Here is a 16,209-nt window from a genome sequence, read left to right as displayed (position 1 = left end):
TAGCTGGAATGGAATGTCTGTGGGGAGGAAGAATGTTTTATTCATCTCCGTACCTCTAGCTGTGCTTGGTCCATAGAAAATCTCAGTAATTTAATCGCTGGGTCCTCTGAAATTCTCTAGCAGCCCCCCTGAAGACATAGCTGTATGTATAGCTTGTGCAGAAGTCAGATTTCCTGCAACCTCAACCTTACACAACCACCAATCTGGAATTATATCCTTTTTTAATAAAAACACTAGAATGGCGTATGACAACCTTTACCACTGAAGTTATTTTCTGTCTTTTCTAAAACAGCCTCAAGCTTTCACTCACAACCTATATTTATTTAGTATAATACCTTATAAAATTGTTTAATTGGCTTTTGTGGCTCCCAGTTGATAAGCAAACTTGACGTAGAGATAGAAGGGTGCATGTCCAATGATGACCAAAAGGAAAAGATGAAATTATTTTCATCATTAGATGAAAATAAAACATCAAAAACAGAGTGAGAAAATTATATGTGACACAAATTAGTAATAGATATTAATAATGACAACTTGCCACCAAAGAAAGGTTGTTTTAGGTTCTATGTACTCTGCTTAGAAGGCAATATATTCTATAAAATACTTCAGAAAGATTTTCTGTTTAAAATGATTGAAACAAAGTTTTGTCACTTGAAGAACTGAGCTTTAGGTACTTTATTACGATAATTCACTTATGGAATGCCTGATTTCTTAACAGTACTTTACATGGTTCTCTGACATGACTAAACAGTTCTTCGTAAGTTTTACACACTGAAAACATAAAAGTCTGTCAGAGCAGGCAAATGTTTCTTCTAAGTAGCTTCATTCCCTGAATCAGTCAATTACTGTAATATAATATTCATAAACTATTGGCAGTTTGCCCCTCTGCAAAGGTAGTATAAAATATTTAGAGGAATGGTTTTTTTTTGTTTGTATTTTGTTTGTTTCATTTTGTTTTTTTGAGATAGGGTCTCGCCATGTCACTTGGGCTTGAGTGCAGGAGCATCATCATAGCTCATTGCAACTTCATGCTCCTGGGCTCTAACAATTCTCCTGCCTCTCAGCCTCCTGAGCAGCTGGGATTACAGGTGCATGACGGTTATAGGCTAGTTTTTCTATTTTTTTTGTAGGCAGGGGTCTTGTTCTTGCTCAGGCTGGTCTTGAACTCTTGGCCTCAAGCAATCCTTCCTCACTGCTAGAATTAAAGGCATGAGCCACCATGCCCTGCCAGGAATATCTTAATGCAAAAAACTTTAAAGATAATTGTTTGCTTTATGATATGTCCTCACCCTAGAGCAACCCACTCCTTTGAGTCATTTATTGTTATTCTTATTTATCTACTTTCTTTCATGTCATGTTTATTTAGCAATATTGTTGGATAGTTTATAGGAGTATGTACAAAACTCCAAAGTCTAAATATTTTTTGGAATATCTAGAGTATGGACATGAAACTCATGGGTTAAAATCAATTATAAAATAATACATAATCTTAAACACTAACTTGTGTTTTTAAAATTATGAAAGTCATAATGAAATACAGAGTTGGGAATGATTAACATAGGCTGAAATAGAGACAATGTTGAAGAAGTTGGAAGGGGAATTGGATCCTATGTAGAAGTAACTGGGCACATCTTTGTCAGAGAAATGTGGTTGTGTGGTCTACACTAGCCCTTCAAGTCACCATCACCTATTTATACAGTTCAGAAAGTTTCAAGTTTCCCTGTTGGCTTATTCTTTATCCCCACAGTGATTTAAATAGCATTGAGCATATAATGGATACATGATTAATATTTGTATTAAAAATAAATGAAGAGGGTGGCACCTGTGGCTCAGTGAGTAGGGTGCCGGCCCCATATACTGAGAGTGGCGCGTTCAAACCCAGCCCCGGCTGAACTGCAACCAAAAAATAGACGGGCGTTGTGGCGGGCGCCTGTAGTCCCAGCTGCTCGGGAGGCTGAAGCAGGAGAATCGCGGAAGCCCAAGAACTAGAGGTTGCTGTGAGTCCTGTGACATCATAGCACTCTACCGAAGGCAGTAAAGTGAGACTCTGTCTCTACAAAAAAAAAAAAAAAATCAATGAAGAAAGTACATAATATACTTTGTGTTATGTATAAATGTTTATTATGGCATAATATAAAAAGGTTCTTTTGTGAGATATGACTAAAAAATAATAGGACTTATTTTACACATTGAGAACTTTTTATACACTAAAATGAGTGGTATTGACCTTGAGAGTCATCATCATGGAGCCGATACACTCTTTCCCATAACCCTGTCATTTCTCAAAATATTTTTGGAACTCCTCTTTTGAATTTTCTTTAGAGACTGTGACTCATTCTTTTCAGTATCCTCAGAATCTTCCTCAGCTGAGAATGGATTTGATTTTTGGGAGCAGAAGTCATGTAGGGCCAGGTATGGCAAGTAGAGAATCAGCTGAGAAATGCTATTTTTGGTGACTATAAGTAATTAGAGTGTTTTCTAGCTTGACTCAAAAACAACCAAAGACAGTTATCGTCTTAAAACAAAAAAGTTGCAAGTTGTATCGTTTTAAAACCAAATATAACAGCACACACCTGTACTCTCAGCTACTTGGGAGGCTGAGGCAGGAGGGTTGCTTGCACCCAGGAGTTCAAGACTGCAGTGAGTTCTGATGACATCATTGCACTCTAGACTGGGTAATAGAGAGAAACCCCATCTCAAAAACACAAAAAAGAATAGAAAAGGAAACCTAACTCTGGATTACTCTTATATAAGTTTCGTACTACAGAATTGATCTTGGCTTCCTCAAGTCCAAGCCCTGCTTTGCCTGGCTTTTGGGGTCCCACCTGGCCTGTCGAGCCTCCTTCTCACACCCCAGCAGAGACCTCTTCTGAGTCCCTACTTCTCTGGTGTCCTTAGTCCTACCTAACACGGAAGGGGCCTCCTTCTTGGGACTTCACACTGCTTACAGGTGCACTGCTCTTTGAGAACGGGCATAGTCCCTACTCTCAGTAGGGGGTCTCCACTCTCCCCAAGTTACCCTGAATTTATAGGGAGATGCCGTTCTTTTTGGAGGGGAATCTACTTCAAAGGAAAACAAAGTAATAGATGTTGTCTCTGAGAAAACACACATGAACATGCAGAATTTTTGCACATGAGAATCTTATTCATGGACTTGAGTCAAACACCTCTCACTGTAATCGGTACCACACTCAATAAGGCTCATTTACATAGGGCCTCACATCAGTCCTTAAATGTTTATAGCTGCTAGTGTTGCCCTTCCAACTAATCCCTAAATTTCTTAAGGGCAGGGAAATAGTTTAGTACTTCTTTGCTTTGGATATAGTACCTATCTAAGGTGCTGAGTATGCGATAGCATTCTGTAAATCATTGTGGTTTAACAGATTTTTTAAACCACCTGCCTGCGACCATTGCTTTAATAGTCAGTTTTTAAAGCAGCCAAAATCTTAGTTTTTTAATGTTAACCAGCTAAAAGCCCAATGTATTAGGTTATGTATTCCAGGGCATACAATATACAGTCTGATGACATACCTAAAATATATTTCTCAGGAGATAATCTATGTCTTAATGTTTCAGCGTATAATAAATACAGTGAACCTCAGGCTGCCGTAGAGGTTCAGTAGCAGAACAGGTGTACCCCTTACACACGTGACACAAAGCCTTCCTCCTGCCGTTACACAGAAACATAAGCACGTGTTATTGTTGTCCCAGTAGCCAGCATAACTAAACTGTAATGTATATGGCAAAAATTTGACAGGCACTTCATTTTCAAATGGGCCAAGTCAACATCACAACTTACACAGTACCGTTTATAATATCAGGTTTGTGATATTTTGAATTATAAATTGAAAACCATGTTTTATCAAAATGGTTAGGGTAAAAAATATTCTGTAGAATGTAGTCTTCTGATTAACTGAGTTCTTAAAATTTGAGCTTTTGGTAAAATGGAGGGTGAGGGGGAACAATTAATTTACCCTTTCTTTGGTCTTGTCACTTTGTTGGGTAATTTCTTTTTCTTTTTCTTTTTCTTTTTTTTTTTTATTAAATCATAGCTGTGTACATTAATGCGATCATGGGGCACCATACACTGGTTTTATAGACCGTTTCACACATTTTTATCACACTGGTTAACATGGCCTTCCTGGCATTTTCTTAGTTAATGTGTTAAGACATTTACATTCTACATTTACTAAGTTTCACATATACCCTTGTAAGATGCACCGCAGGTGTAATCCCACCAATCACCCTCCCTCTCCCTCCATCCCCCCTCCCTCCCCTCCCTTTCCCCCTTCCCCCTATTCTTAGGTTATAACTGGGTTATAGCTTTCATGTGAAAGCCATAAATTAGTTTCATAGTAGGGCTCAGTACATTGGATACTTTTTCTTCCATTCTTGAGATACTTTACTAAGAAGAGTATGTTCCAGCTCCATCCATGTAAACATGAAAGAGGTAAAGTCTCCATCTTTCTTTAGGCTGCATAATATTCCATGGTGTACATATACCACAATTTATTAATCCATTCGTGGATCGATGGGCACTTGGGCTTTTTCTATGACTTAGCAATTATGAATTGGGCTGCACTAAACATTCTGGTAGAAATGTCTTTGTTATGATGTCATTTTTGGTCTTCTGGGTGTATGCCTAGTAGAGGAATTATAGGATTGAATGGCAGATCTATTTTTAGATCTCTAAGTGTTCTCCAAATATCTTTCCAAAAGGAACGTATTAGTTTGCACTCCTACCAACAGTGCAGAAGTGTTCCCTTTTCTCCACATCCACACCAACATCTCTGGTCTTGGGATTTTGTGATATAGGCTAATCTTACTGGAGTTAGATGATATCTCAAAGTAGTTTTGATTTGCATTTCTCTGATGATTAAAGATGATGGGCATTTTTTCATATGTCTGTAGGCCGTGCGCCTGTCTTCTTCAGAGAAGTTTCTCTTCAAGTCTCTTGCCCAGCCTGCGATAGGATCACTTGTTCTTTTCTTGCTTATACATTTGAGTTCTCTGTGGATTCTGGTTATTAAACCTTTGTTGGAGACATAACCTACAAATATCTTCTCCATTTCTGAGGGCTGTTTGCTTGCTTTACTTACTGTGTTCTTGGCTTTGCAGAAGCCTTTTAGTTTGATCAGGTCCCAGTAGTGTATTTTTGAAGCTGCTTCAATTGCCCGGGGGGTCCTCCTCATAAAATACTCGTCCAGACCAATTTCTTCAAGGGTTTTCCCTGCACTCTCTTCAAGTATTTTTATAGTTTCATGACTTAAGTTTAAATCTTTAATCCAGTGAGAGTCTATCTTAGTTAATGGTGAAAAGTGTGGGTCCAGTTTCAGTCTTCCACAGGTTGCCAGCCAGTTCACCCAGCACCATTTGTTAAATAGGGAATCTTTTCCCCACTGAATGTTTTTAATTGGCTTGTCAAAGATCAAATAACGGTAAATACCCGGATTCATCTCTTGGTTCTCTATTCTGTTCCAGACATCTACTTCTCTGTGTTTGTGCCAGTACCATGCTGTTTTGATCACTATCGATCTATAGTGTACTCTGAGGTCTGGTAGCATGATTCCTCCTGCTTTGTTTTTATTTCTGAGTAATGTCTTGGCTATTCGAGTTTTTTTCTGATTCCATATAAAACGAAGTATTTTTTCAATATCTTTAAAGTATGACAGTGGAGATTTAAAAGGCATTGTATTAAAATTATATATTGCTTTGGGTAGTATGAACATTTTAACAATGTTGATTCTTCCCAGCCATGAGCATGGTATGTTTTTCCATTTGTTAACATTTTCAGCTATTTCTGTTCTTAGAGTTTCATAGTTCTCTTTATAGAGATCTTTCACGTCCTTTGTTAGATAAACTCCCAAATATTTCATCTTCTTTGGCACTACTGTGAATGGAATAGAGTCCTTAACTGTATTTTCAGCTTGACTATTGTTGGTATATATAAAGGCTACCATTTTATGAATGTTGATTTTGTAACCTGAGACACTGCTGTATTCCTTGATCACTTCTAAGAGTTTTGTAGTAGAATCCCTGGTGTTTTCCAGATATACAGTCATATCATCTGCAAAGAGCGAAAGTTTGGTCTCTTCTGACCCTATATGGATACCCTTGATTGCCTTTTCTTCCCTAATTGCAATAGCTAAAACTTCCATTACAATGTTAAAGAGCAGTGGAGACAATGGGCAGCCTTGTCTGGTTCCTGATCTGAGTGGAAATTATTTCAATTTAACTCCATTCAATACAATATTGGCTGTGGGTTTGCTGTGGATGGCCTCTATCAGTTTAAGAAATGTCCCTTCTATACAAATTTTCTTAAGTGTTCTGATCACGAAGGGATACTGTATATTATCAAAAGCTTTTTCTGCATCAATTGAAAGAATCATATGGTCTTTGGTTTTTAATTTGTTTATGTGCTGAATTATAGTTATAGATTTACGGATATTGAACCAGCCTTGAGACCCTGAGATAAAACCGACTTGGTCATGATGTATAATTTGTTTGATGTGTTGATGGATTCTGTTTGTTAGGATCTTGTTGAATATTTTTGCATCTATACTCATTAGTGATATTGGTCTATAATTTTCTTTTCTTGTTGTGTCTTTTCCTGGTTTGGGGATCAGGGTGATGTTTGCTTCATAGAATATGTTGAATAGTCTTTCTTCTTTTTCTAAATTTTGGAACAGGTTGAGTAATATAGGTACTAATTCCTCTTTAAAGGTTTGGTAGAGTTCTGACGTGAAGCCATCTGGTCCCGGGCTTTTCTTTTTAGGGACGTTTTGTATGGTTGATGCTATTTCAGAACTTGATATGGGCCTGTTCAACATTTCCACTTGATTTTGGCTAAGTCTTAAAAGGTGATGTGCTTCCAAGTATTGGTGAATTTCCTTCAGATTTTCATATTTCTGAGAATAAAGTTTCTTGTAATATTCATTAAGGATTTTTTGAATTTCTGAGGAGGGTGTTGTTATTTCGTCTTTGTCATTTCTGATTGTTGAAATTAGAGATTTTACTCTTTTTGTCCTGGTTAGGTTAGCCAAAGGTTTATCTATTTTATTGACCTTTTCAAAAAAGGTCAAATATTGACCTTTATTGATCTGTTGTATAATTCTTTTGTTTTCAGTTTCATTTAATTCTGCTCTAATTTTGGTTATTTCTTTTCTTCTACTCGGTTTGGGGTGGAATGTTCTTCCTTTTCCAGTTGCTTGAGATGTCGCATTAAGTTGTTAACTTCCTCTCTTTCTGTTCTCTTGAGGAAGGCTTGCAGTGCATAAATTTCCCTCTTAGGACTGCCTTTGCGGTATCCCAGAGGTTCTGATAATTCGTGTCTTCATTTTCGTTTTGTTCCAAAAATTTGGCAATTTCCTTCTTAATCTTATCTCTGACCCAGCTATCATTCAGCATAAGGTTATTTAACTTCCATATTTTTGTATGAGTATGCAGAGTCCTGTTGTTACTGAGCTCAACTTTCATTCCATGGTGGTCCGAGTAGATGCAAGGAATACTTTCTATTCCTTTAAATTTACTGAGGTTAGACTTGTGACCTAAGATGTGATCGATTTTGGAGTATGTTCCATGGGTTGATGAGAAGTATGTGTATTCAGTTTTGTTGGCATGAAATGTTCTGTAGATGTCAGCTAAATCCAAATATTGGATGATTAGGTTTAAATCTAAAATTTCTTTGCTCAGCTTCTTATTGGAGGATCTATCCAACACTGCCAAAGGAGTGTTGAAATCTCCAACTATTATGGAGCTGGAGGAAATCAAGTTGCTCATGTCTGTTAGAGTTTCTCTTAAAAATTAAGGTGCATTCTGGTTGGGTGCATAAATATTAATAATTGAAATCTCATCATATTGAGTATTACCCTTAAGAAATATGAAGTGACCATTCTTATCCTTCCTTACTTTTATTGGTTTAAAGCCTATTGTATCTGCAAATAAAATTGCAACACCTGCTTTTTTCTGATTACCATTTGCCTGAAATATGGATGACCATCCTTTCACCCTAAGTCTATATTTGTCTTTTAAGGTAAGATGTGACTCTTGTATGCAGCAAATATCTGGCCTGAGTTTTTGTATCCAGTCAGCTAACCTGTGCCTCTTCAGGACAGTTTAAGCCATTCACATAATATTGATAAATCTGGTAAAATTTGGGATATCGAGTTTTTTGAAAGTCTAGTGGACATTTTTAATCCTTTCACTACTGTAGAAGTTGGAGTTTGATCAGAAGTATCTGAGTGAGTTTACTTTTGTGGTAGAGGATTGGGCTGGTCATTATGGAGGATAGGTCTGAGAATATCCTGTAGAGCTGGTTTGGTTATGGCAAATTTCTTTAACATATGAATGTCATTAAAGTATTTAATTTCACCATCATAAGTGAAACTCAGTTTAGCTGGATACAGGATCCAGGGTTGAAAGTTATTTTGTTTTAGGAGATTAAAAGTTGATGACCACCCTCTTCTGGCTTGAAAAGTTTCAGCAGAGAGATCTGCAGTCATTCTAATATTCTTCCCTTTGTAGGTAATGGATTTCTTCAATCTGGCTCCTTTCAGAATTTTCTCCTTCATATCAACTTTAGTGAAATTAATTATGATATGCCTGGGGGATGTCTTATCGGAATTGAGTCGTGCTTGGGTTCTGAAACTGTCTGCTATCTGAACTTCAGAATCTCTTGGCATGTCTGGAAAATTCTCTTTCATAATTTCATGGAGAAGGTCCTCTGTGCCCAATGAGGCCACTTCATCACTTTCAGAGATTCCAATGAAGCAGATATTAGCTTTCTTCGAATTATCCCAGAGCTCTTTGAGAGAATGATCCATTTTTGCTCTCCATTTCTCTTCCTCTTTGAGAGTTTGGGAGCATTCAAAGGCTTTGTCTTCAATGTCAGAAATCCTTTCTTCTGCTTGCTCCACTCTGTTACTGAGGGATTCTACTGTATTTTTCAGATTGTTGAGGGCTGCAAATTCTTGCTTCAGTGCATCAAAATCTTTGGTGGTTTTGTCTTTAAATTCGTTAAATTCTTGAGACAGCTTTTGAATTTCTCCTCGAATTTCTAATTCCAACTTTTGAATTGCTGTTCGAATTTCTAATTCCAAATTTTCCTCCATTTTATTAATCTTGTTTGCAATCCAAATTCTGAATTCAATTTCTGACATCTCAGCCAGCTGTTTATGAATGGGATCTTCAGTTACATCTGCCTTATCTTTCCTTGGGGAGGTTGATCTATTCTGGTTATTCGTGTTACCAGTGTTTTTCAGCTGATTCCGCCCCATGATTGTTGTACACCGTTTGATTTTTCCCCTGGAGCTTTGTCGAGGGCCAGTACAGTGCTATGGCCTGAGAAACTGGGGCCCTGTTTGGTGTGGTGGGGCTAAGTGGTTCTGTCTTATTTTCAGCTGGTTTCTGTTTGACCCTAGTGAAACAGTTACTCTGGGTTGAAGTCTCAGCTGTGGAGAAATAACCAGCAATTAAGTCACCTCGCCCCTGACAGGAAACAATTGGAAAAGGAAAATCAAACCTTCCTACAACCACACACCCAGGGCACCACCTGAATAGTCCTCAGGCAATTGGCTCAGTTCAAAAGGTCCAAATCAATTGTCTCAGTCAGCACCTGTCTCAGGTGGGAGAGTTTAAAAGGTCTCTAGCAACTGGATGGCAGGGGTCTGGTGACTACTCTGATAAGGCTTGCTCCAGTGCTGCGTGGAGTCAGGCAGAGCCACCCAGCAAATAGATCAGTCTGGGAAAGTTGATGCCTCCTTCCCCTCCTTGCACCTCTGTCACACCCAGTCACTGACAGTCCCGCAGGGCTTTGACCCAGTTGCCTGTAATGAATAGATACTGCAGTGGTTTGCACCTACCTGAATCAGAAGGAAATCTATTTCTGCTCAGCCAGGCCGCTGCACTCTGCCTCTATCTAGCAGGGGGAGGTGAGGCTTGACAACTTTGGCACTTGATGGAGGCTGGGGGGTGTTCACTCAGTTCCAGCCCCACCTCTGATTGATGTTACTGACAGAACAGAACAGAACAACTTTGCGGGAATTTGTTTCTGTCCCTGCTAAATTCCCCTGCAGAAGAGAAGCTGTTTTGAGTTCCCAGAGGCTGTGCCTCAGACCCTGTCTTTGCTCCTGCAGGTTTGTATTCGGTTACCTGTCAGTTCTAGCCTCCTGTCTTCCTTTGTCTATAGACTGACAATCCCCTGAGGGCCGGGTGAGTCTTAGGCTCAGTAAAGTGGTCCTCTGGGTCAGCCCCGCCCTGGGAACTTCCCGGATCTGCGAGTGCATTTCTAGTCCTTGCACTTTACCCAGTCCAGTACCACCTCAGGCAAACCCTTTACTCACCGGGCCTGCGTTTCCGTCCCAGATCTGTTCCGTGGTGGTTGCCTCCTGAGTAGGTGACCGGCCTCCTCTGGTTGCCCAGGGAGACAGGGGGTGTGGCTTCAGAATATCTGGGAGTGAGCCCTATTTTTGCTGAAAAACAGCTGCTGCTCTGTGCCTCAGGGCACCACCGCTCCGGTGTGGTTCCCGTGCAGACGACCGTCCTCTCCTCACTCCCATGCCCCAGAGTCAGCACTGACCAGCTGCAGTCCAGGCTCTGTCCACACCCCTCGAGAAATCACCCAAAAATCTGGACTCCTGAGGGACAGGCCTCCAGACCTCAGTGAGAGTGGAGGGGAGTGCTGGGAGCTCAGAGTTGCAGGTAGAGAATATATATACAGTTTTATACAGTTTTATGCCTGGCAGGAGAACACCGTGGCACCCTAGCAGGGGAGGTATGTCCATTTTTTAGAGGGTCTCTCCCGTGGAGTGTAGTGGGAGGACCTTTGAACTCTGCTCATTTGTGGGGCACTCCGAGCTGTTTTCATGGGGGAGGGGACTCCCTTCTGCTTGGTGATGGATTTTGCACCTTTTGTTTGTATCCTTGGGTTTTCACCTTGCCTCAGAAGGTTGGAGAAGGTTGAAACCTTCTCTCTTGGTGTAGCTCAAATCCACCAGGTTACTTGCTAAATTTCTGTGCTTTAACTCTCTTTCTGAATGGGAGCCTCTGTGGAACGCTGGCTTCAGTCAGCCATCTTGTCTCCTTGTTGGGTAATTTCTGCATGGCAGCACTTCATAGCTGGAAAGATGAGAGAGATTAGAGTGACCGTACCCAGAACATATACTGAAAGTCTGTTTATGGCAGTGCTGGATTTGCCTTTGTACCTTTTTTAAAAATTTCAACAGCTCTTTGTTTTCATTTGCTCTTTTCTAAAAGCAGAGGCTTTGATTGTTTCATTGCAGATTACTTGAGGTTCTTTTAAGATACGGCTTCTGGGTTCCTCAGGGAAGGAATTCCTTTTGTGATTATTGAGCCATACTTCAAAGATGATGTAAAGAATTTGCTGAAACATTCATACTAAAACTCATTGGACTTTAATGTATTATGGATAATTTCACTAAATTAATATCTTTATTTTTTTATATCTAGTTAAAAAATCTAAGTTTAGAAGAACTACAGATGCGGTTAAAAGCTCTGGACCCCATGATGGAACGAGAAATAGAAGAACTTCGACAAAGATACACTGCAAAAAGACAGCCTATCCTCGATGCAATGGATGCAAAGAAAAGAAGGCAGCAAAACTTTTGAGTTCAGTTCCTTCTCTGTTTTAACTGTTCTGGAGACCAAGAAACCACTAAGAATGGAAGGAATATTAGGACTTTTTGTAATCCCTAAGATTTGTGCTTTACCTTTAAGGCAATGTTCAAAAACTGGTAATGGTACATACCCAGATAAATTCCCAAAAAGCCAAATTTACAATTATATCCACCCTGTTTACACTCCTAAAATAATGAGAACAATAGAAATATATTCTCTTTTTCTGTCAGCTGCATACCAGAAATATAATTGTGTTATAAAATGAAGGCTGTGTTTAGAGACCTTGAAAATCCAAAGCTATTGTTTAATTGTATAACACCGAAGGGCTTTATATTACAATATTCTCTACTCCTGTCTAGTAGCCTATTTATTATAGCTCCATAGCCAAACTTATTTATTTATGCTATTTCACTTTATTTTGTTTGTAAAGGATAGGATCAGGATAGCTTTGGTGAAAATAAGGTCATATTAATAATGATAATGCACAACCAAATTATACTTTAGGTAGGAGGGTATGGGGCATGTTCCTTGATTTCCAAGATAGTTGAGAAACAAAGCAATAAAGGCCCAGTGGACTAGGCCTTTTTATATTGAAGCAATAATTCCATTTTTGCCTTTTTGAAATTTTGTTTAACCTTTTTTTGATTTTTGATGTTTGGTACAAATAGAATTATATATACTTAGGTCAAACAGCTATAATGTTTAAAACCAAAGAAATCAATGGAACCCTTGCACAAAAATGCATGGTTAATATTTTAAAAGAAAAAACTTAGTACAAATGTAATTTGTTAATATTGTTTCATGTTTTGTGTATAGGTCTGATAGCTAAATTGAATCAAACTTTTATAACTTCATCAAATTTACTTCTATGAAAATGTGCCCTATTGTCACAAGACTTTTTTGTTGATTTCGTTTATTGTCTAGGAATTGGTAAACATCATGTGCCTGATGATAAAACAATAGCAAAAACATTTGTACTGAACTCTGCAAGCCTTGGGGACTGAAAAAGATTAAAACCATTAAAAAGAAACTCATTCCTTTGCTGAATGAATATTCGTATGATTGAACTGGGACCAGTCGTTTCCTAAGCTACATATGGCCATCTTGACAGTGTTTGTTCTTTTGTGTGTTTAATTACTACATGTAAATCATAAAGAAAAATAAATTTTACTGCGCCACCCAGCATATTTCATCTTTGTATTTTTTTCTTAAACTCATGACCTGGGCTCTGTCTTTCCCAAGGTAGGCGGGCATAGTGGTTAATACAGGCTGGATTATACAGTGGTGATAGCCCTGAAACTTCAGTGGCTTCACATAACACAGGTGATTCTCACTTATGCTCTAGGCCCATTCTAGATTGGCAGGGTACTCTGCTTCTGTCATCCCCTCCTGAGACCCAGTGATGGGGCCTCAATCATCTGCAGCATTTGTGGTTACATCAGTGAGGGAGTTGGGGGGAAAGAGTATTGGCAAATCTCATACTAGCTCCAGCTGGCAGCAACATATGTCAGGTCTGCCACAAGCCAGTATTCAGAGCTAGTTACCTGGCCACTCCTAATTTCAAGGGAGCCAGGAAGTACAGCCTCACCATGTGGCTAGAGAAGAGAGAACAAGAAATGCTGGTGAGTTCACTAATGTCTGCCACAGAAGGTACATCATTTCTGGAAAGTTTTCATTCCTTTTTAAGAGTATCTGTGCCCCAAATAATGCTTTGAAGTGGCATTTGTCTCTGCCCTGTTGAATCCTCAGATATAATAAATTGTGTCATTGGATACAAATTATGAGATTGTAAAAATAAATAATTATAAATGTGAAACCTATACAAAGATTATTAAAAATGAAGGTTGAATTTACAATATATGCTTCAGGTGTTCATTACTGGAGCCTGTTGGGGTCAGTCACATGAGCTGATCAACTCAGCACCCTGTCCTTTTTTTTCTGTCTTAATTGTTTTTATTTTCACTAACCTGTTTAATACCTTGCCTGATTTGATGGAATCAAATGACTGATTTGCTGTCATTCAAGCAAAAACACCTACGTGAAATGGACAAGACACCTATGAAGATGTTTGCAAAATTAGAAAATTTATGCAAATTAATTCATCAAAGACTGTTAACCACTCTTACTAATTCAAATAATGTCAAATGTTCCAATCACATTGTGATTTTTATGTAAGTAGATTATACCCTATCATTATATGTAAGTTTAAGTTTGTATACAAATATGCACATACATATATAAGAAAATTAAGAACAATGGGCATTGCCAGGCACAGTGGCTCACGCCTATGTAATCCTAGCACTCTTGGAGGCTGAAGCAAGTGGATTGCATGAGCTCACAGGTTCCAGACCAGCATGAGCAAGAGCAAGACCCCATCTCTAAAAATAGCTGGGCAGACAGCTTTAGTCCCAGCTACTTGGTAAGCTGAGGCAAGAGAATTACTTGAGCCCAAGAGTTTGAGGTTGCTGTGAGCTATGATGTTACGGCACTCTACCAAAGGGCAACAAAGTGAAAGTCTGTTCAAATAAGTAAATAAATAAGAACAATGAGCATTATTTTATTTTAGAGACATAGGAAATGCTAAAAGATTTTAGGGTAATCTATTTTAAATTTTTCCTTATCTTTTTCCTTCCTTACCCCACCAATCAATAAAAAATTTAGGATAAGTTTTGAAGACCCACAAGCAATGAAAGGAATCTTGAAGTCTAGTTAAGTCTTAATCATGATGCTTAAGAAAAAGTTTTCTACTTAGTTTAATGAGTTTTCTACTTATTTTAACCTTGATTGCCATGAAATTTCCAAAAATAGGTTAAGTGTGCTTTCTGCAAATCCCCATTCTTTAATAAATACAGTATTGTGATTGTAATTGAAGCTTAAGTCAGGGTTTCATCTCACAGAAAAGCTAGCATCATTGTATATACTGTACTCTAGATGAGAAAATTGTTTCTTTAGTGAACTTACATGATTCATTTTTATAGAATTACAATACACTTAGCTTATTTTAGCATAGTTTTATGTTCAAAATCTGAACTAATTTAGTCAATATAAATCAGAAAATAAATGTATTTAAACGGATTTATTATTTAAGGCATTTACTATGTGTCAGACACTGTAAATAATCTTATATACATTATTTACATGCTTTTATATTTCTTTCCTCTGTTTATTTCCTGGATCAAATCCCCAGGATTTAAAATCATGCTATACTCACTGAATGATAGATACATAGTTCTCTAAGGGAAATTATATAATGCATTAATAAGATGTTTTCAACTTAGTCACAGGAAATCCTTTCAAATTACAGACACATTAGCATTCAATAGGAATGCTATTTTCATTTCTCATCCTGTATGTTAAAGATTAATGATTAAAATAAATCCTAAGAATACTGACATTCTAAATAGAATGTCATTAAAAAAATAATTGAAGTTACACTGCATTATCAAACTGTTATTAGGCATAGGCATTTAATTAGATATTTTGTCAAAATGCCAAGGGGTACTAAGTATTCTTTTTTTGCTATGAAAGGCTAGGAATCCAGAGTCTAATGAGAACTTTTTCTTTGCTGTTTAAGCAATGTGCTGAGACCTAGATCCAAGGAAGTTTTATAAACCTCAGTTGGGTAGTCTGATGCCACTGAAGGTGACTTGTCCTCTAGGGACTCTCTCAACTTCATCCTGTTCCCTGTCCACAAAACCACTTTCAACCTCAGCCAACCACTTCCTACTTACTTTTGGGGTCACAAGAAGACTCTAAGAGAGAAAGCAGACAACCAACTCAGTTCGTCCATCAATCTTAGAAAAACAATTCCAAGTTCATGCTCTTTTCACACCAGACCATATCATTAACCAGGCTCCTCCCTGCCACCAATGTCTTCACTAAGCTACCTAAATAAAAAGTCTGATTTTTTGGTTACTTACCTGCTTCCAGAATTTTGCCTATTGAGAACGAAGTCTACCTCTTGACACTTAAGACCTACAACATCTTCAGCTGACCTTGATGACCTCATCTCCCAATATTGCTTTATTTGAGTCCTTTCTCCCACCAACCTGAACTTATAAACTCTATTGTGATTACCTTCTTTCTGGTTTGTAAAGTTCCTGAAAACAGAGACTTGGTGTTCATCTTGTTCTCCCACAGTGCTTGCTGGTATATTGGATATAATGTATTAAATAAGGTTTTATTGAATGCAATGAGCTCAAACAAAAAAAAAAATTATCATCAATAACCATACAAGCACTTTTCTCCAGGTAATTACTACAACAACAATAATATCAGCCTCTTTCTGAGCATCTACTAAGCAATGCACTTCTGATAAATTACCAAAACCTTCAAAAAATGCACATTCCTTTTAATGCAAAAGAACATGAAGACTAAAAGGATTAAGTGATTAAATGAGGTCACACAGCTAGTTAATGCCAGTGTGGGTTTTAAACTCCCCTCTTCCTGTCCCCAGAATCTTCACATAGCCTAATAAGCACAGGAAGTTGGACAGGTGCTCTAAGCAGGTCTGCTGCTGGGTATTCTAAGGAGTTGAGTCTGATTAAAGCGTAGAGGAGTGGATCATTGTTAGTC

The 16,209-nt window shown here is 38.2% G+C and overlaps 1 protein-coding gene across 2 annotated transcripts in view; it reads left to right on the top strand.

The window, feature by feature from the left end:
• The window catches only part of STK3 (serine/threonine kinase 3), a 393,987-nt gene extending 381,168 nt beyond the window's left edge, over window positions 1–12,819 (top strand). For both annotated transcript variants that reach the window (XM_053559237.1, XM_053559238.1), the window contains one exon: window positions 11,467–12,819. In XM_053559237.1, coding sequence (XP_053415212.1) covers window positions 11,467–11,625 — 159 coding nt within the window. In that variant the 3' untranslated portion in view covers window positions 11,626–12,819. The remainder of the gene's footprint in view (window positions 1–11,466) is intronic.
• The last annotated feature ends 3,390 nt before the right edge of the window (window positions 12,820–16,209 follow it).

The sequence above is a fragment of the Nycticebus coucang genome, chromosome 13, assembly GCF_027406575.1.
Source record: "Nycticebus coucang isolate mNycCou1 chromosome 13, mNycCou1.pri, whole genome shotgun sequence".
Taxonomy (NCBI): domain Eukaryota; kingdom Metazoa; phylum Chordata; class Mammalia; order Primates; family Lorisidae; genus Nycticebus; species Nycticebus coucang.
This window is presented reverse-complemented; position numbering and strand designations above follow the sequence as displayed.